The 22302-nt window shown below is 38.4% G+C and overlaps 1 protein-coding gene across 2 annotated transcripts in view; it reads right to left on the reverse strand.

Annotated features, from left to right (window-relative positions):
- The window catches only part of COL11A1 (collagen type XI alpha 1 chain), a 129337-nt gene that overhangs the window by 59299 nt on the left and 47736 nt on the right, over positions 1-22302 (reverse strand). For both annotated transcript variants that reach the window (XM_054165094.1, XM_054165093.1), the window contains 21 exons: positions 22156-22218; positions 20755-20829; positions 18113-18196; positions 17798-17854; positions 15326-15379; positions 13860-13913; positions 13693-13746; positions 13072-13125; positions 9794-9847; positions 9636-9680; positions 8263-8316; positions 8131-8175; positions 7635-7688; positions 7123-7167; positions 5802-5855; positions 4647-4691; positions 3080-3133; positions 2953-2997; positions 1417-1470; positions 416-523; positions 148-201 (listed from right to left, as the gene is read on the reverse strand). In XM_054165094.1, the coding sequence (XP_054021069.1) occupies positions 148-201; positions 416-523; positions 1417-1470; positions 2953-2997; positions 3080-3133; positions 4647-4691; positions 5802-5855; positions 7123-7167; positions 7635-7688; positions 8131-8175; positions 8263-8316; positions 9636-9680; positions 9794-9847; positions 13072-13125; positions 13693-13746; positions 13860-13913; positions 15326-15379; positions 17798-17854; positions 18113-18196; positions 20755-20829; positions 22156-22218 (1206 nt within the window). The remainder of the gene's footprint in view (positions 1-147; positions 202-415; positions 524-1416; positions 1471-2952; positions 2998-3079; positions 3134-4646; positions 4692-5801; positions 5856-7122; positions 7168-7634; positions 7689-8130; positions 8176-8262; positions 8317-9635; positions 9681-9793; positions 9848-13071; positions 13126-13692; positions 13747-13859; positions 13914-15325; positions 15380-17797; positions 17855-18112; positions 18197-20754; positions 20830-22155; positions 22219-22302) is intronic.

Raw genomic sequence — 22302 nt, forward strand, 5'->3', positions numbered from 1 at the left:
ACTTCAGAACTTGATTGGCAGGGAAGAAAATGTGAAAAATGGCCCCTGCTTTGATGCCTACATCCTGCTTCCCCAAATGCACCAATCAAGTAACTGCCATTGTGACCAGTGTCAAAGCAGAACACATACAGCTCTTTTACAGCTCACCTTTGGACCTTGTCTTCCTGGATATCCTGGCAATCCGGGTACACCAAGCTTGCCCTGCAGTAAGAAGGCAATGTAAAATTTTAGTTTAGCTTCCTTAGTGGTTCTGCAAACTTGTATAAAAATTACTTTGACACAGCATACCCCAGTGACTGTTTGCTGACAATAAATTAGTCAATAAATATTACCAACTTGCTTGGGTTTTTTGGGATCATGGCTTTATCTATGTTAGGAGGTAATGGCATGTTTATGTTGGTATTTGGCTACCGACCTTTTCCCCAGCTGGGCCAGCAGCACCTGGATCCCCAGATGGACCTGCTCGACCTTTTGGACCTTCTGGACCATCTTCTCCTCGTGGACCTGGCTGACCAATTTCTCCCTAAAATACACAATCTTATAAATATGGAACCATTGCATTTGTGCATATACTATAGAGATTATCAACAACTACTTGAAATAAGTTTTCAGTAAATGTAAACAGAGACTAGAATAATAAAATGGTTTGGTTGGAAGAGGCCTTTAATGGTCATCTAATCCAAGGCCCCTGGAATGCACAGGGACATCTTCAACCAGATAAGGTTGCTCAAAGTCTTGTTCAGTTTCCAATTAGGAAAATGCCACTGCTATGTTCATTATATAAATGTAAATACATATAAATTAGGCACTGAATGGTACTGTCACAAGTCTAAGAGGCTAGTCATCCTGCCTGAAGAGAACTGCTGTGTATCTTCATAGTTTTCCTTCCCTCAATTCTTGTGAAAGCACTGTGACAGTCTGTAGCAAGAAAAATGTCTGTATCTAAGTACTTACCTGGGTATCAGCTATTATTTCTGTGTACAGACAACAGACACAGGCCAGGAACCTCTTGTGAGAAGTTTCTTTTAGAAACTCTACAACAATTCCTATGAAGCTATCTTGACAGAGAGTTGCAAGATGCTAGGTTGGAAGTGAAACATCTTTATCCTGGATAGATTAATTTTCCTCAGATAGTAATACTAGAGATCGTGGAACCTGGTAAAGGAGATTTTCTAAGAAGCAGCTTGGTGAAAAGGATATCCAGGACTAACACTGTCTTCCTCTGTATAACTGCACTACTGTTGATTCACAAGAACCAAACCTCTGGCTCAAATCTGTGCATGCACAGGGAACAGAGATATTTGAAGCTACTAGTTTTTCTTTTCTTTTTGATTTAAATTTACTGGTGGACTTCAGTGATGCTTTCAAAATAATAAAAACCTGTAAAGAACATATGGGCTATGAATAAATGCTTACCCGGTCACCTTTAAGGCCCATGTCACCTTTAAATCCTGGAAAACCATCCTCACCCTAAAAATGAGGGAAATGCATAAAATGACTTTTAGTAATAGGATTTTTTTCCCCCCTGCAGACAGAATAAGTAATTACATATTCTACAGATTAAAACGATTTGCATAGAAAATGTGAGGACTTCAGATACCAAAAAAAATTATTACGGCTACTGCAATTTTAAGGAAGTATAACAGTGCACAATGCAAGATCATTCAGTGTTAATCTTTTTGATAGCAGAACCTCAATTTTATTATCTTTTAAATGAGTATCTTAATAGTATCATGAAAGGAATCAAGAAAATGACTGGATGTGGCATGTGAATTAAAAAAAAAAGGGACAGATGTATTAATGTCCATAACCTAAAAGAAGGAGTCCTCTCTATGTAGTAGTCTGTATAGTTGGTTGTAATTGAAGTAGAAAAAACAGTGGACATTAAGATTGACTTCATATACAATGGCAAACCAGGTACACATTATTGCTATTTCTAGTCATAGATACATATTTGCTGCCTGACAAATTGTGGCAGAGAGTTTACTGCAAGCATTTTCATAGGTCTCCATGCTGAAGTATGAGCAGACAGTTCTCAGACAAGTTTCATTTACAGCTGTGTGAGTTCAGATACAAACAGAAATCTCCAGAGTTGTTGAGTGGAGTTGTTCACAACTTGCTTTAGCGTAACTGATCAGCTCTTGATTCCCTCTTTCTTAGAGCAATTCATCATGCAGCTATTATTGTAATATCCACCCAAAAAAGATTATTGACTGCATTTTTATCTGATCCTTAGTTATATCCTGGCAGCCAAGGTCTTTGTGATGAAAAAATACATAGTAAAATGTATTACTATGACACAAGCTGAAGTAATATTGATGACTTAGAATCTGAGTAATATTTGGACTGTTACTAGACCAGGAAAGAGGGATACTGTGTTCCATGTTACTAAAAACAAACAAACGAAACAGGAAATACTTTTTATTTCATCCTTGCTTTGAAAAAGAAGTTTGCTTTTTGCATTCCTGGGGCCACAGAAGCTCTATCAGCAACTATCTTGGACAAAAATACCTGGAACCTAGAAAGCCATTGGAATATGTACGAAAAAATTACAAAACATAGCCTACAACTCTATCAAAACAGATAAAATAGCACTGTGGTAACCACAGCTTTCACTAATGCACAAGCTTCTCAGTACCCACTATAACATCTACTAATGAGAGGGGATGTCTCATTTTCTACTCAAGAGCACCTTAGAGAGAAATTATTTAAACTGGTATGATGAAGATCCAAAAGCATTCTAACAGCTGAGAGGTTTATATTCACTTTGTACCAGTGTAAACAACCATGGAGGTCACTGATTTATGAATTGGGCTTGGTATGTCCTTAGGGTGAGGCAAAACTAAAACCCGCTGCTGCAAGAGAAAACACTGCAGTGAAGGAGACAGAAGACATTACAGTGAAACAAAGAACACAGAACAAGGGAAAGGAATTAAATGCAGTCAGATTTACCTTTTCACCTTTGGATCCCTTGAGACCACGGACACCATCAGCTCCCTAAAAGAAAGAATATAAAGAATGACCCACATGCCGATATTGAGAAAGAGGTAAGGGAAGGAATCTGGTAATGAAACCTTACCTTTACACCACGAGGGCCTGGATAGCCAATTGGACCCTGAGGACCTGGAGGCCCCTAAAATATATTGGAGTAAAGAACGCTCATTTGTACAGTACTTGGTTAGAAAGCAGTTTTCTTCTGAGGCTAATACTTATTTTTTTACTATTTTGTGAAATTTTGTGTGAGAGAGCAAAATACCACTGGGCTGCCTGCCACTAAGAAATGTCACAGATGACAAAATACCCTTCAATGTCACTATAAAATTATTAATAGAATTATGAATTTGGTTCTGTTTTGTACATTTGGGAAACTTGTATCTACAATACAAATTATCTGAAACTAGCATAATTGGAAAATGTGACAGGCAAGCCAAAACAAACAAAAAGATGCCAATCACAAAGCAGTGGTGTCTTGCTGGAGAAAATGTGTATGTTAATTATAATGCTGACACAAATCAAAATAATTCTAATAATAAAAATCATGGTCTTTAAAAAAACCCAAGCCTGAAAGTCTCATGGTTCTATCAATACTGATGTCCTAATGCTGTTATTTACTATTTTGCTGAGAATTTTAAAGGTGCTTCGCCTTGACACTGTGCAATTCAATGGCAAGGTCAGAAGAAACTGAATTCTGTAAACAGTGGAAGCAAGGAAGCCTGGAAGCATACATATCTGTGCCTGAGGCTAACTTTTGTTGATTCTCTAAAGCCTGAAACAAGTAACACAATGTTTCCCTAATGGGGACACTGATAAGGTCTTTTTCTGCTTTCCAGCTGTGTCTTTTCACAACACCGTTAGATCATTAATATTTCTGAGAAATAAAACTTCCTAACAAGTTTGGCTGGAATTGATCAGTAAATTCAAAAGACATAATAACCAACTGACAGATGGTCACACACCTGTGTTTTCAAAACATAAATGCTTTATCTTCTTAAAAGTCAGGATAAAATCTGCCAGCCTCTAATAGAAAACATTTCTGCACAAACAGTAATATGCAGGTGTCAGTGGAATTGTACCTTCTGAAATGTCCTATTCATTCCTCCATCTCACTTTGGATAATCCAGAGTACAACCTTTTAGTACTGCCACTGAAGTCAGTACTGCACCTGAAACTGATTCCAAGTGCTATAAAGGATTCTGATCTGGGTAAATATTGCGCAAAGAGAACTCTTTAAAGTGCCCCAAGACCCTACAGTGCTTCATAAAGAAAGAAATTACTTTTCACTGCCACTGAGGTGAAGGTAACCTAAGAAACACAAGGTTTATGCTCACATTTGTAAGTCTTCAAAAAGCAAGGATTTGAAGATCCCAAGTGAGTACTCTACACAATGGAACTGTCAGCTCAAACTATTTGCAAATTATTTGTAAGAAGTGTGTGCAACTTTTATTGACTGCCATTCTGTCACCTCTTCAATCAGTTTTACTTTCAAAGAGCAATCTCTATATTAATTACCATATCTGCAATATTTAGAATATAATAAATATCATTGTACACAGATGCTTCCAATGTATCATGGATTTTCTATGATATTCCTAAACGGTTCTCAGAGCAACAAATGTAGCATAAAGCTGAAAACTTTTCAAACTCACCAATGCACCTTTATCTCCAGACTGACCCTCTTTGCCGGGATGACCCTAATTTAAGAGACATGTATCTGATTTGAAAAATACTATTTTTTTCAGTAGAGACATTTATTATAAAAGCACAATTACTTTATAGAAGGGAAAGTTCAAATGTTTAGACAATGATTCAAGATACAGACTTGCAGCTAGATGACTACTGCATATTTAACATTATCCATGAAAATGGTACTTTGGCAGGTAAAAGAGATTGTGAGAGTCCAGAGTACAGTTCTGTATCTGTAATGTAAGTATCTGTGTAGTGAAACCCCTGCAGTTACTTCTGTTGTTCTTACCCTACCAAAACCCTGATGAAAGTCAGGTTTAAGAACCGCATATTTAACCTAAAAGAAAAATGGTAGGGGAAAATGCAGTGGGGAGGAGAGACACAGGCTGAGAAGTCACATTGACTGTCTAATGGCTCTTGGTGATATACAAAAATGAAAAAGATGATGTTTTTGAGGTAAAAAAACGAATGTATATGCATGTCATTATGAACAATGATTCCAGTGAAGTTTAATGCCTGAACTGTAAGCAGCACTACACAGGTGGTTACATTCTCTGTTCATATAAGCAAATGTGTCCTCAGAGCTAAGCTGAATTCACAGATTCACAGAGCTTTAGCAATTGTAAAATTCCAAAGCTTGGCTTAGGTCTGGCCTAGTGTAGACAATGACAGAAGAGGCCCATGCACGTAATATTCACCTTAGGTCAGGAAACTGAGAATGATCTAGTCTAGTCTATGTTTCCTTAGAGAAGAAGTGGTGAGTATTTTTACAGATGATTTGCTTTGCTGTACTGACATAGTGGGACTACAGTGAAATAGTGTCTGGCCCTTTATGTGTTATACACATCCCTGCAGATGTTTCAGATGCATTTCAACATCTGGGACAAGACTGTAAAAGCCCACAGCCATTTTATGCAGCTGCTTCCAAAACGTGATTCTCTGAGTTTGAACAGCTCTAACAATACAGAGATTTTGGATGGATTTTCCAGTGCTGTTGCCAACTAGGACTACCTGTGCTCTTACTCTGCATTTGCTTTTTGCAACACCAGTATCCAGCAATATTTATTACTTGGTCAAAAGTATCCAAGCACTCAAGGGCAAACTATTTGGTTACTTACAGGAGGCCCATCAGAACCAGGAAGGCCAGGAAGGCCAGGCTTGCCTTGAGGTCCCTAAATGCAGTAATAGAGACACATCTTAAGAACAATAGCAGCATTCTGTAATTTTTCTAGGAAGATGGAGGACCATACTTGTTGAGGACTGCTACACTCTAAACCAGTAAACTACCTTAAATCATTTTAGTATTTTCAACCAACCAGCAAACCCACCCCAGGTGTAGAGTAACTATAAGAAAATGATAATGTAAAAAAAAGCCCAACCATAAGGAAAAAAAGAAAGGAAAGGCAACAAACCCAAACAAACCCCACCCATTTCCAATACATTGGGCTCTAAGATATGAAGTTTAGTCATCCCTACATCTTTTGATACAGTTATCAGGGATAAACCAAAAAATAGAACAAAAATAAACCCAGGAAGATGTTATCATACAATATACAAGTGCAAGGCTAGTTCTTACAGCTTGAAAAATGCAATGAACAGACATCAGGAATTACTCTATGAACATGCACAAACAACATACAGTGGGGAAGAATTCTCCAGTGCACACAATTAAGTGTTAATTAGAATTTCAGTCATAATAGGATCTACCATATGAAAGATACCAACAAGATCAGGAGGCAAAGAGCACAGATTACAGAACTGCAGTGCTGGTACGGCTGAGTGAGAGCCAATGGGCCTAGTGCATTCTGCTAGAATAAGGCTTCTTAGGCACAAGGCATGTTTTTTCATTGTTTTCTATAATATATACTTTGGAAAAACTGGAGATAAAACAGTGAAGAGGAGTAAAATCAAAGCAGAATCAATAGAGCAAGAATTCAATGAAAAGAAAAGAAAAAAGTAAAATTAACAGAAAATTAAACTAGTGTTTAAAAAAAAAACCAAAGCAACCAAACAGAAGAAATCAGCTCAGGAACAGAAAACAGCGTGCCAATTACACTGAGGAGTTATGGCTAAATATAGTCCTTGAAAAGAGAGGACAGAATCAGACTTGAGTAGCTAAAACTTTGTTATCAAAGAGAAATTAATAAAAACCATTTTCACAGCTGACTGTGAAATTAATTAACATCCAGGCACACACGGTTTAGCACTGGAGATGAGATTCTGAAACTAATAACAGAAAATTAATCCCAAATAAAAGGAGGAAATGTAGCTTATGCTAGGCTTCCACTGGCTATTCATTTAATTGATGATTTCAGGAAGATCTGCTAATTTTTAGACGTGAGGTTACTGTTTGGTAAACCACAGCAAAACCTTTAAGCTCATAAGGAAGTTTGTTGCACAGAACTGACTGTTAAATGCCAGAATAATGCTGTAACTTACTTTTTCACCAGGAGGTCCAATAGGACCTTGTGGACCAGGAAGCCCCTATTAAAAAGAAACCAGTGTGAGAAATCTGGGAGAACAATATACGTGTATTCACCCAACCAAAGGTCCCTCATTAATCTGTTTAAACACGCTGGCAAATATAAATGGCTTTTTTTTCCCCCCCTTATGAGTTACATCAGGAGTTTTGTGTGAGCCTTTTGCACAAGCCACTACTCTGGCAGTAGGTCTGTAACAAGATCCTATTCAGAACCCTCCTCCAGGTGTGGCCATTCCTGCTGCATTCCAGGAACGCTGAATGAGTCATTTTTCTCCTGAATGAAAAATCCCTCTGAAAGCTTGCTTGAAAATTCTGCTCTCACTACCCTCAACACATTTGCAGCATTATTTATAAAATCCTTGAAGCTTTATCATTTTTTCACATGAAAAGCTAACCTTTTGGTTATTTCCATCTATTAAACACTGGCTGCACATTACACCGTATTTCTTGAGAGTTATTTTACACTTACTTGTGGGCCTGGAATTCCTTGCTGACCAGGAGGTCCTGGTTCCCCTTGAGGACCCTGCCATGCAAAAAAAATACCAGGGCGTTAGGTTTGCATTTCTGCACTACAGATCTTCATTGTAAGGACTAACAGGAATACAGACTGAGCTTTGTTCCTCCCCCTTTAAAGTCTACCAGCAACTTATTATCCAGTATGATATTTTTTCATGCTAATGAATATCATGGTCTTTTCCTTAGCAGAGAATAATAGTCCACACATAGGACCCTAAACACTGGAGTCCATGGTGCTAAGGGAGCTTTAGAGAAATAATGGTTAGGTCCTTTGGCTGCAGGTTAAGTAATAGAAGGCTCATCTTTCTTTGCAAAATGGTCATGGATCTGATTATTTCAACAGAAAAGTTTCATTAGGTAGAAGCGATGGCACAGTGGCAGAGATGAGAGAATAAGGAAAGGATTTTTTAGAACCCACTCCCTTTTTAATTCCCAGTTTACTTACTCACCATGTTTCCTTTCGGGCCTGAAGGTCCATCAATACCTGCAATGCCCTACAACAAACAATATAATGTAAGTCACTTTCAGTGGACTTCCATCTTTCTTCTGGAAACTGCAAATACAAAGCAGTTCATACGTACAGGTTGTCCAGGGGGACCAGGTGTGCCTCTGGGGCCAAGTAATCCCCGTGGACCCTATAAGAGAAGAAATACTTATTAACACCTGCCTGATGTTTTCTGAACAGAGGGGCCCAGGGAACAGGACTGGACAAACAAATGTGACAAGGGAAGGCAGCATGGGGTTTGGGGGAGAAAGAAAGGAAAGGGAAAAGAAAATAATAATCACTGATAAGAGATGTTCCTGAAGCCCAGGATGTCAGTGCAAGGACAAGCTTTGATTTAGCTTCTGTATGGTCATCTCAGGGAAAGATAGGAGATACTGTGATAACTATTTATATTTCCTGGTGCAGAACATAGCCACAACATCTTCCACTGAAGCTTCAGCTGTGTCTTGGCCTGAAAGTCTGACCTGTATAGTAGCATACAACTTTGTATTGCTGTCTTTAGAAAACATGATGGTTTGCCATGCTCTATACTACTATTCTAAACATAAAATATAGCTATAATGTCTAGTAAAGGTAAAATAAATAAAATATTAAGAATTTTATTATAATAAATGTAAGGAATTCTGGAAACCAAAATCAGTTTGTTCCTCTTACTCCTAAAAAACTCCACAAAAGACCAAGGGCTGTTTTTCAAAGTAAGGTATGCAAGATCTGGTCTGTAACAGTCTTTCGGCTTTACAATATGGAAGCAAATATTAGTTTTATCATCTGTGTCATCATTCAAATCATGGTATCAGGCAGGACTGAGGTTTTAGTCTCCACATATATGATATAGTCACAAATCGCTAACACGGACTCTGCAGTGACTTCTAGGAAGTCATCTACTTTGTGAGTAGACAGCAGTGTATCATACATTTAGGTAAAATTTCTTTTTATAAGGCTTGATTTCTTGCCTGCAATGCAGAAGTCTGCTCTGCAGTGGCAGCACCTGCAGAATTCCAACTGACAGCAGTTCTGTGCGTAAAACACATGTAAAAATACGCAACCAAGCTCAGTAGCTGGGGGGGTGGGGAGGGGGCGGGCAAAGAGTAGAAGGCAGGACTTATTTTCTAATACAGAGATGTTTGGGAAACATTTTCAAAGCACCAGGGGCTTGGTTATATTCTCATCTGTCAAGGACTGCAATGACTGATTTCAAACAATAGGATGAGGAACAGCCTTTGTCATTCTGGAAGCTATGTATACTTGGCTGGATATATCCCTAACTTTATTCATGTAAATAATTTTTCACCCCTAACAAAACTATTATTTTCTTGCTCTTCAGGCAGAATCAGCATTCTCAATATCCAGACTTACATGCACACTAATTTTTATACCTGCAATACAGAACAGTGGGAAAATCTGAGATTGACTGTAACAGAAACAGAAGAGTAAGAAAGCATTGCTTACAGCTTCACCTGGAAGACCTCTTGGTCCCACTTCCCCATCTTCTCCCTGGTTTTGTACAAAGCAAATAGAAATAGGGGAAAAAAGAGAACATTTGTCATGACATTATTCCCATTACATGAGGATTCACTCTGGATTGTACTATGTAAATAGCAACTTACTCTTGATCCATCTTCACCAGGTAAGCCAGGAGGTCCCTGCGGGCCACGGTCTCCCTGCAGAAAAAGGAGTCATTAATATAATACAACTCTTGCTGGAAACAATAATGGATAGGAAGGGCAATGAAAACAAATGTCTGCTGTGTCAAACATGTCAAAACATGTTCTGCCCAATGATACAAATCTGAAAGTTATGGTACTCAGTAAAATCTTTTATTACTTTAGTATAAAAATAATTGAACATTATTGAAACAATGAAGTATTTGTAACATTCCACTCTGTAACTATTCTTGGCCCCAAAACATGTACAAACTACTGCTACAAAAGACAATGTACCTATATTTCCCTTTGTCTCATCTGCACCTTCCCCCTCCCCAGTGTATTGCTGTCAGTAAAATAAGGCATGTGTACGTGGGTCAGCAGTTAATAAACCAGTTGCTGGATCCACACACAGTGAGGTTCACTTACCACCTTTCAGAATCACGCACCCTGGCACCAGACACTGAGAGCCTTGGGACTGATTTGTCTGAGTCTTTGGAAGGCAGCCAGACTTTCACACTTCGCCTCAGAGCCTTGGGCTTTGCAAATATCTATATGCAGAGTCTCAGTAGACTCTGGGCTGTACTTTCAGAATTTATTTTTCTTTCCCCATTTCTAAAGAGATCTAGTGTGCTGCATAGCACAAACACCACTGACTGACCTCTTTCTGGGCAGTGAGCTTTTAGACGGTGACTTCCTTCTGGCATTGGACCACAACCAAGCATTCATAGTGCTTTCCTTAATTTTATCAGTGTCTCCAAGGAGCCTGACCAGTGCTGTGGATGTCAGCAGAGATATATGGATCCACTCTGTAGAGGCTCCATTCTTTACTCGTTTAAATTTTCCTAGGGAATTTCAGGTGACTTGCTCTCTTATCCCAGAGCTATCTCATATTAAGGATGTCAGGATTTAATTCTACTGCCTTTCTGTCCTCTCTAAGTTGGAGTTGGCAAGAGAGAGAAAATTAAATTCTGTGAAGTGTACTTTCATACTTGTAAGATGAATACAGTAGCTTCTACATTTTGCTAAGTTTTGGAACTACTCAAAATGATCTGCTGCTGCACATTATGTGACGCTTTTGAAAGGTAACACATGAGACACATGATCTGGCTATAAATTAATATCCAGGTTAAAGACTGACTTTAGCTTCTAAGTATTGAGCCAGTTCATCCTTTCAAGGGCTGCCTGTGTTATCCTGAAATCTCATGGCATGTACTGTTAGATTAGGAGCTTGCATTCAGTGTCCTGATATTGTCATGCAGCAAGAACAAAACTTCCCTTCATTAACAGCATTCTCAGTTCTCTAATTCTTCTCTTCAAATGTTCTCTTAAAGCCTGGTTTTCTTTTTACTTAGACCTTTTCTTCTAGCATACAGTGTATTGCTTTTATACTGAAAGAGATCTATGTATCCAGTAAATGTAATAAGAAAAGTTCAAAGTCATAGGTATTGAGGCTAAAAGGAATATTATGCCATGAAGTATGATGTCCCTACACTTGCTATCAGAGAACCTCATCCAGTAACTCCTGTCTGACAACTTGTTTGAAAGAGGAATAACCTCAGAGAGACATCCAATTTGCCACTCATTACTAATTGAAAAAAGTAATCCTAAAACTTCTATTCTGAAGTTAGGGGTTCTCAACATCAATTATCTTACAGTTGAAACATAACTACAGCAGCAAAACTGTTTCTCTTGTCCTTCTTTTCATGCTTGTTGTTGTAAGACAAAGAGAAATTAGTATTTGCATTATGCACTGTCAGCATAGGTGATCCAAAGAACTACAGCTAGCTGACCTGGCTTTGAATTTAGCTACTGTTGTAGAGACTACCATTTGTACTTTTACAGAAGAACTCCACAGAAACACGAGAATGTAGTGATTTTTAATGATGGATGAAAGAAACCATGAGAGGAAGCCATTATTTTCATTACTATTGTGCATATTTCAACAAAAACTTGCTCTTGTATTTCAGGGTTTTTTCATTTGTTTAGGAACTATGAAACAAATAGAACGTTTTCAAATAAAAGAAATTAATCTCTTTATTACTTGGCATGTCCAAGGGACAATTCCAGTATTCCAGGTTGGATAGCAGATACACCTTCCCTGCCAGAGAGATAACTCCTGCTCGGCTTGTAAAGCAGTGGCAGGCGCTTAATGTCTAGCGCCCTCTGCCGGTAACAGATCATCAAGCAGGATCTCAATTACGTCATGCACCGGTTGCTTTACACTCTAATTAAAAGACAATCATGAAAGAGGATCATGACACTTCGGATGACACTAGAAGTTCTTTTCCCATTGCAAACAGAACTCAAAAGATTATCCTCACATGCTATTATAAATAACTACATCATGGGCCAGCAGCCAACACAGCTGAGGATTTGTGGGAAGTACAGCAGCTGTGCTGACCCATTGAAAGGAGACAGCCACCATCACTCCTTGACCATAAAGCTGTAGCACCTACAGGAATGGTTTCACTGACATTCTTACTCACTGTTTCTTTTATGGTGCACTGCATTTACCAGAACCATAGTAAGGGAGGTACACTCAGTAGAGTATGTTGTCCTAGCATCTACATTAAAGGTACAGTTTAAAGCAGAAATACTCTGCTGTGATTATTTCTGCACTTTGCAGGGAAAGATGCACTATCATCCTACCAATTGGAATGTCTTAAGGAGCAAGTATATTAGCTGTCTGAAACATTACTTTAAATTTTCCTAACTTCTCTGATCTTTCTTTAAGCTGTGGTTGTTGCAATAAGCCACACTAACCAGTTAGCAATTCACATACCCAAATGGAGATTTTGAGCCAGCTTCACGGCAGGTTAAAATTTTTCATGCTCCTGATACAGAAACTTCATGCTGATTTCCCTTCTCCATTACTGTTTCCTTTAATAATTACTCTAAATTCAATAGGTAAAACTAATAAAAATTATAGCAAAACCTAGCTGATGATGTGATCAGAATTCTGAAGGTATATTTAAATCATTTATATACATATTCATTATTGTCTATTTAAACCATTTTTATATATATCAATTATATATATAGTATATTTAAATAATGTATATGTATAAATTATCATCTATCGATTGACATTACTCAAATGTATTGGATACTGTTCTGAAGCACAAAAAGCTGACATCCTGTTGTATCTATTTCCCATAGTCCTTGGTGCTGTTCTTAGTGACTAGTGTAGTATTTCTGTGGCAGTACCAATTTGTTGTATAAATACATGTTTTTCTTACCCTGTTACCTTTGTCACCAGGGAGGCCAGGAAGGCCATCAAATCCTCTGTCACCCTAGGAAAGAAGAAATCACAGCTTTGGTAAATGAGTATTACATTCTATATTACTCTGAATAAACTGTGCCTTCCCCCTAGAAGTGAATTTCTATCTTCAGTACACTTTTACTGAGCGAAACATACAAAGGGGTGCACATAGATCACTCACAACATTCGCTTTTAGGCATTAAAGCAAAAGAAAATGCCACACCAACTTTTTCACTGTGCTGTAGTTACGTTGTTTCTGTAACGAAGTCTGCGTGGAAATGAAAAGCTTGATTCTAGCTGCACTTTGCAGTTGCAAAACTGACTTTACAAACTCTGTAATGAGAAACTTACTCAGAGGGATAGGAATCGTGCCCCAAGAATCAAGTTACTTCAAGGTCAGGCTACCAGCCATTACCATTAATTACCATATTTTAAATGGATTATTCATTCTAAGCTCTTGCATCTGACCCAGCTATCTGAGAAGTATTTTCACTTGACAGAAGAATTTTGGGTTGGCCTGGCACAAACTGTGGAACCTACATAAAACCTGTCTAGTTCCTTCCAAGACCGAAATAGAGCCTCCAGGTCTCATTTTTACCTTTGCACCAGGTTCTCCTGGCATTCCTCTGGCACCATCAGCTCCAGGACGTCCCTGCAGAAACCCAGTGGGCAAACATTTGAAAATGCAATGGAATCATAGAATATTTAAGTATATTTAAATAGAAAGTATTTACCTAGAGTAGGATTGATCTATATGCTACCTACCCTCTTCCCAGCTTTTCCACTTGGACCAGGGGCACCTTGAACACCACGTGGACCCTGAATTTAAAGAGTCACATTCATGTCAGCAAAATCCTAGTTAAACACTTCACCTCAAGAACAAGGTAAGATTTATTTTATACACAAAGCTGCAAGTTTAGCCCAAAAGTAATCTGGTTTCCAAATTCCCTTTAGTTTTATGCGAATATTGGTATCCAAACTAACCTCAGAATCACCAGCTTTAAAGCTAGTTTTCATAGGATGGCACTTTTGATGGCAGTCCTTTTAACAGAAGAGCTTCTTGTTCTCTTCTTATGGCTCTGATGAGCTCATTTCTGTGGTTTAAAAACCCTTCTTCCTCTCATGCCAAAATTATTTTAGTCACATAATAATTATTTGTCAAAAACTATAGAGTGTTTATTTCAGACCCTTAACTCATGCATTGACAAAGGTTTAGTTGGTCAACAGCTCCCATGCTGTCTTAATTTAACACAGCACAGTTTTAATTAGAGGGAGATGAAATTACCCCAGACTTGTCAAACACATGTAACTTTCACTCATAGATGTATGGGCATATGTTTCTGTGGAAGGCCTCCCCTCCTCCATGCAAATGCATCTTCTCCAGGTGAAAACAGCAATAGCAAAGACTAGCCAGCCAAAATTGCTAAGGAGGGAAAGAAAAAAGTACTAAAATTGTAAATAATCAAACTGGAAGACTGATCAGCTGTTCAGAGTGCTTTTTTGTTTGTGGCTTTTGTGGGATTTTTTGGTTGGTATGTTTTGTTTGTTTGGGTTGGGGTTTTTTTATTTTGTTTTGTTGTTGTTGCTTTGTTTTTTTCCCCTGCAAATATCCATGTGGAGTTTTCAGACAGGCACTTCAGAACATAGCAAATCCAAGATAACTCCTGATTCTGGCAAAATCATTGCTCCAGAGACTCCTAACATGATTTCTTTAAGAATCCCCTACTACTTTCAGGTTTAAGCTAAAATACTTCAATGTGCTTCAGTGCTCTTTAACACCACCACACAGGAGTTGATGTAAGTCAGCTGGGAAGAAAAGCATGCACTGATTCCTCAAGACTTATTCTTGCCATCTCATGTCTTTCTTCAACATACCCTGTTTAAGTACCAACTAAATTCAACCTCCCTCACCTTCTGAGACCAGATAAGGTCAAAGCCCAAGGTCATACACTGGCAGACTGACGTACTGAGCAGAAAAAAGAGCCTGAAGTGGCAATATTAAAGCAGGTTTTCAAGTGACAACATTCCACATGTGATAATTACTCCTTGTTATGTAAATATTGTTACTTTCATATTTCAAAATGAACAATCGAGCGGTGTATTAGGATAATGTTGTAATAGCTACTTTTCTTCCATTGCACACAAAAAGCATATCATTGATGGATTTCTTCCAAGTGATAATAACGCTTTTTCCTAAACACGCTCAAATATAGAAGGGACTCCTACTGTACCTGGGGACCTGGTTCACCACTGTCACCCTTAGCACCTGCTGCTCCAGGTCCACCCTTGATGAAAAAAGGAAAATATATTGTTTAAATATACAAAACCCATCTTCAAATGAGTAAGCTATTTTCTATTTCTCTACATCAGTTACAGGGAGAAAAAAACCCAAACAAATAATGCCCTTACTCATTACGAGGTGTGAATCTGCAGATATATCCTGATATATCATTGCCTAGAAACTAGGCCTAACTGGCCCTAAAATCTATTACCAAAGACACAACTCTTCCTTCTGTTTTAATATTTGAGAAATAAACATGAGCACAGTAAGAGCATAAGCAATGCAAAAAGCAAGATAAAGGAAAGCCACTTCTTTTACTTCTCTGTGTTGCATAGAAAGTAACAGTGTCTCAGAGTTCAATCCAAAGATCACTACAGTCAATGAAAAATACCTTGTCAAATCCTATCATGAACTTCAGTGATGTTTTATTCAAGGTGTTTGTGCATCAGGCCCTGAAGAAGTGGAAAATCTATATAACTGTTTCTCTTTACTATTGTTAAATGAGGATACAGATTTTCAGAGTAAGTTTTACTTATAAACAGGCCTAAAACAGATCTTCATCCAGGGTACCATACTGTACATGAATCTGGAGAACTAGTCACAGTATGTTTGTGTTTTCATAATAGGGATCTCACAAACACAGACAAAACAAATCAAAAAAATCTCAAGATGCTCACAGAGAATACAGGCTCAGGGGAAGAACACACTGGAGTTTACTATTACAGGCAAAAGAAATTTTGCATTTTTGACCTCTGAAACAGGTTGTGACCAAATTTATTTAATAAGAAACAAATTCTGCAGGCTTTGAAGATTGATAATGCTTTATATTCCTCATTCAAAGAAAGAAGAGGTCTCATGGCTTGGCTTAGTGCTGAGTCTAACATTCTGGCGTGGAAAGATTCCCACTGGCCTTGCAGGTATTAAATCAAGTCCTAAACAAATTGAAAATCAGATCCTGAACTGGTACTGGCAGGGGAGAGAACAGTGGCTTTGGTAGGTAGCAACTGTCTATTTCGGCTTCCCTCCTGCAAGCTTTGTTTTTAATTCATACAACTGACTACGTTTAATATCTGTAGGCAGAAATTTATATGCTATGTTAATTAAGCATGAGAACTACAGATTCTATTGAAGCTAGACTGGAGCTTTTACCCTTCTATGTTTAAGACTTTTAATAACTGATATGTTTCTATATGTATCTTATTGGCTACTAAATTAATTTACCAAAATACAATTAATATTAAGAGTAAAAGCTCCAACTATTTAATTCTTAAAATAGGCTGGGCACACAAATAGTTGAGAGGCCAAGAACCTGCAGTTGCTTCTGGAATCGTAAGCCAAAAATACTGCCAGATCAAAGAGTTGGATTTCTGCGGCCTCCTGGTGGCTTGGAAACAAAATAACTTATTAATAATCATTAGTTTGTATACAGAAATTCATAAAGGCTTTTTAAACATGAAAGCATGAGTAAGAAGCCAGGTTATACCTCAGATAAAAGGATAAAACTGCTGTCAGTATTATAGCAGTTTTTACAAAGGCATTCCTCGCTTACAGCAGTTCTACAGTCATTTTGTCAGCATAGATCAAATGGGTTTACAGCCACTGCTTGAAGCAGTGCATTGATTTGTTAAATAGATACCCAGCCATGATCAGTCATGAGTCCCTAAGCCAAATTCTCTGCTTGGTATAAATTATTTACTTTGGAACAATTACTTTAGAAAATAACTACTCTTGTATAGGTCTCTATGGTTTCAGTTTCCAGGCACCAAGTGAGATTCTGGTAGGATATTTAGCTAAAATTTACCTGAATATGGTAAATTTCACTTAGATAAACAGACTGAGTTCACACAAAAAAATATCCCTTCAACAGCATGTAATTATGTCCAGCCAAGTTTCCCTTGCTCTTAAAACTGGTCACTAGCAGGAATAGCAGGGGGAGCCACTGAGGCAACCTTTCTTTTCTTTGTACTGCTGTAATTTCACACCATAGATGGTCAGGAACTTGGTTAGTGTTATGGATTTTAATTGCTTATAGGAATGCTTCTTAAGGACATTCACAATTCAGCTTAAATAGTGAGCCACGGTCATTCTGCACATCTCTTGCTTTGATACCTCCTGTAGAGTTTTATGTTTACCAGAAGAAATGTTATAAATGCAAATGTAATCACTTGTGCAAAACTATTCACCACTTCTGTAAGTTAACCAGTGTGTTCTATCCAAACATTCCAAAACCCACAATAAAAAAAAATCAAGTAGTGTTCAGGTTGGATTGCAGAACTTGTCCAAGAATACAAAGTATGGCTTCAAGTCTATCAGTTTCTTTTCAAATACAATAAGTAGAAATACAGAGGTGTAGGGCAAAGCCAGAATGAGGTCTATATGTTACTATGTTCGTAAACCTATGGCTCCTGTTTTGTTTACATACCACAGGACCTGGTCTGCCAGTGAGCCCCATGGGACCAGGTGGACCTCTCATAGCAATCTGAGAAAACAAACAGAATAAAACAACAGGTATCATGAAAAAGCTACCAGTCAGCATGCAAATTCTATACTAATCCAGTTTCATAATGCCTTAGAAAATAGGCCCCATCACTGACTCAGCTCTCAGTCAGTAAGGATAACTACTGTGGTAAGATGATGCTAAGAGCTCTTTACTTCACATACTGCATGATATAAAACAGAATCTTTTTTTGAAGCTGCATCCTTGTAGCAGTTCTGTTTGCAGACTCATTGTGCTCACCCTAGCTTGCTGAAGAATAGCTTGTGCTTGAGCTTCCTGAGCTGAGATTGTTGGGCCCTTCTCACCATCTCCACCAAAGCGGAACTGCAAGTGTGAAAACAAGAAAAGGATTCAGAATGCATCACACCAAACCCATCCTTGTGGTTGCAATTGTGAAACACATCTCAAAGACACAGGGGCTCAGTCTTCAGTTCATTCTCTTGACTGCTACATTGAGGCCACTGGATGTAGTATGAAGTCACTGACAATAGTTTAGAACTGATGTACAACTCTATTCCCTTTTAAGCAAACATTTTCTTGACTTTGTAAGATTCTGGTCATCATTTTGTTGTTTACAATAAGAGGCCAAAACAGACACTCATTGCCTGCAAACCCTCATTAAAAATATGTATTAATATTGGTAGCTACCCATAGAAAACTGCAATTCAATTTAAGACAGAATTCATGCTGAAAAATATTTGGCATCTAAAATGAAAATGTTTGTGTCATTTTTGACAGTTTCAAAATTAGTTACAGAATAAAACTGAAGTACTCATTCCTGCACTCCTAGACTGTTATTGCTCAAGAAACTGGTTGCAGAAGCTTTGCAATGTTGCAGGGATACTAAGCTGAAAAAAGAAGCACAGCTTTCCAAAATTATGGCATCAGCACACTGGATATCATAGAACCATAGAATTGTTAGGGTGGGAAGGGACCTCAAGGATCATCTAGTTCCAACCCCCCTGCCATGGGCAGGGACACCTCACACTACATCAGGTTGCTCAGAGCTACATCCAGCCCGGCCTTAAAAACGTCCAGGGATGGGGCTTCCATCACCTCCCTGGGCAACCTGTTCCAGTGTCTCACCACCCTCATGGTGAAGAACTTCTTCCAAACATCAGTCTGAATCTACCCATTTCTAGTTTTGCTCCATTCCCCCTAGTCCTATCGCTACTTGACCTCCTAAAAAGTCCCTCACCAGCTTTCTTGTTGGCCATGAATCTTTCACTGCCCACAACAGTTTGCTGTTTACCTGTGCCCAGAGCTGGCATGGTAACTGAGGTGTTTCTCCTGCAGTCATATTATAATGAGAGTGGATTTTATTGGAAAGTCATGGAAAACTGATTGCTTTAAGTCCCCACAGATGAGCACTTGATTTCATCCAAATCAGAATTACCAAGCCTTCTACCATTTTAAAGGAGACCAAATGGTTTGTAGGGATCCACATACAGTGGAATCAATATTTCCAAAATATTTTTTAAAGCAAGAATACCCAAACTCATTGTCTGCATGTGCTGACAAGGTGAACCCATTTTGATGGATTCAAGCCCCAGACATGATGATGGAAGAGCCACATGTCCTGCAAAAGCTGCCTCCCACATGTTATTTGGTGTATTGAATGTATCTATGTGATGAGGCAGTCTGCCACTGCTGGGTTTAGTTCCAGCTCTATACTCCTTTATGGTTTTTAGGGATGGCTTTCAAAGTAGTGAGCAGGTCATCTGTCATAAATGGATAGTGGCTTCTTAGTGGGGTTTAAAAACATGGAAAAGAAGTCTGGACAGTGGCTAAATGACTAGGCTAGAATGTGGGAGACTTGAAGCCAACTTTTGCTTCCTAAGAAATTTGACTTGGTGAGACTCATTAACACCTAAAAATAAAGCTAGTGAAGTTTTCTGGAGTGACCGATAAAGTATTAGTCCACTCCTTTAATGGAGCAAACTGAGAAGGCAACTTTTCCTCTGATAGCACAGCAATTCCAGATGGAAGAATGATTTGAGAATAATTGCCCTGAAGGGTAGTAGCATTTCCCCATCAACTCATTACTGATAAATAAATACATGTATTATACAGTCAGCTATGATAACAGAACTTGCTGCAAGCATCGTTTATTAGCTTATTTTAATAAACTGCTAATGACTGCTTCACAAACAGAAAATCATCCTTTCCTCATTGATACTGATGGGAGTCCTGCCTTCTGCATCAGACGCTGCACAATTACAGCTCCAGGACTTTTCACTTACTTTGCTTTACTTAGTAAACTGCTACCCTTTCATTTACAGTTGGTTTATCAATTCTTCGGGCTGGTAGTCCTTGTCAGACCATACTCACTCATACACTTAGGAATAATGAATTCCATGCACATAGTACTTCTCATACCACAAAGCTGCAAGATACTTTAACAGCTTTGGGCTTGTTCCTCCACCTGCTAAAACAGATGGTGTTTTGCTTTGATTCCAGTGGGAGCAAAGCTGGCTGTGTGCATATATTTCTATTCAAAGGATGCACTGACTTTTCAAAGGGGACTAAAGCTCAATTTTAAGCATGGAATACTTAAAATTCTCCATGTCAAAAAGACTTGGAAGCACACATGCCTGCAGGGAGTACATACCCTTTGCACAACAGCAAACTCCTTGTTTAGGACATATAGTTACAAATAATAGATACTGTTGAAAACAGGAGGATTTCAGTGACTGCAATACTTCATGTAGGCTCCAAACTGGCAGTCACACAGGAGCTAAAGCATATGTTTTGTTTGAGAGAAAAAAGCTACTATATGAACTTCAAATGCTTACACCATACAAGAAACTTTATATGATCTTTATATGCAAAGATAAAATCAGATGAGGAAAGGAATCTCCTACATACTTCTTCCAACTTACCGGCAACATTAACATGGTACCTGGGGGACCTGCCAAACCATCAGCACCAGGGAGACCAGGGCGACCAGGTGGACCCTAAGACAACAAAGGGATGAAAGAAAAAAGGGATGAGAACAAGACAGCTATATAAGATAAGCCTTGTGAGTCACTCACACTTACACTGGTGTTCATGATGCACTCTGAGGCAAGTCATTTGGGATTGTTATTCATTATTAGTAATGAAGCAGAATTTGGGGAAGACACTCAGCAATAGGGAAGAAAGCTGCTCTCTTTAATTATTTTACTTACAAATTATATTTAAAAATGGAGTATAGAGTACCCAATTACACAAGCTCTGCTCATGATTTCATAGGTTGTGCTGAGCTGAGATTGGCACTGTGTTGATTTATTTGATATAGGAAACGAACACTACTGATTCTTTGTAAACCTTTTGAGTTGGCTTTATTTTCAAAAGCTACATAAGGTCTTCAGCCATGAGTTGAAATCTGTTTTTTATGAAACATAATTGTCCCTCACAGTTTAGGAAGAGCTAAGCTGGAACGGAAGAAAGGTACTAACGTGCATAACTGACACTCAACGATTATTGATCCATCGTGGTGCACGGGTAAGTACTGCTGCTATCACAACAGTTACATTTAGAACTGCATCTTTCCTTCCAGTCATCTGCATGCTGCATCTTTATTAGCTGAAGTTGTTAAGGGCAGGAAGGACCTGCATCAGGAGTGCCGATTCGCCTGCAGCAGGTCTGACTAGCAAAGTACTTATTCACCAGAATAACTCTCTTTGCAGGGTTGCAATGACAGAACAACAAACATTGAACTTTTTTAAATGGTTCCTTCTGCTGCTCAAATGCAGAACAAAATAATGGGAAAGTTGATCCAAAACATGTAAGACTAAAATTATAGCTTACATTTCAATTATCTATATGTCTGCATAGAGTTCCTATGCAGCCTGCTATTTAATATGGCAAATTAATTCTGCCAAGAGCTAAGTATTATCTATCATTCATCATTTCCATGTGCACTCTGATTCTGCAGAGTTTGTTTTCTCTGTATCTCTCCATGCTATAGCTAAGGGCAGAGTGATTTTCTTTAAAAATCCCCTTGAAATGTTGTACTTATTACTTTGTTGTATTTTACAATAATTAACATCAAAACAGAGGAACATATACAAATAGGAACCTAACCTTCTTCCTCTATTTGCATAACATTTTTCTACCACTTAGGAAGTGTTTGTCCAGATATTCATTTCATTTCCTCGCTGTGTAAATTAGTCTCAGTTACACTGAAATTTCTCAACCTATGTGTATGTATTTCAGAGCAGCATCAAACCCACTTACTCTTGTAGAAATCAGTGCAAGACATACCATGAATATCCAGCAGGATCTGTTTATTGACTTACCCTTTCACCAGGGTCACCTGGAGGACCAACAGGACCTTGTAGACCTGGGGGACCTGTAAGACCCTATGGAAAATGAATGACATTGTTATGCTGAATGCTTGCAGCATCTTTGAACTATTTTTTCTCAGGAAAATTTCACCCAACACG

Source organism: Dryobates pubescens, chromosome 11, assembly GCF_014839835.1.
Source record: "Dryobates pubescens isolate bDryPub1 chromosome 11, bDryPub1.pri, whole genome shotgun sequence".
Taxonomy (NCBI): Eukaryota; Metazoa; Chordata; class Aves; order Piciformes; family Picidae; genus Dryobates; species Dryobates pubescens.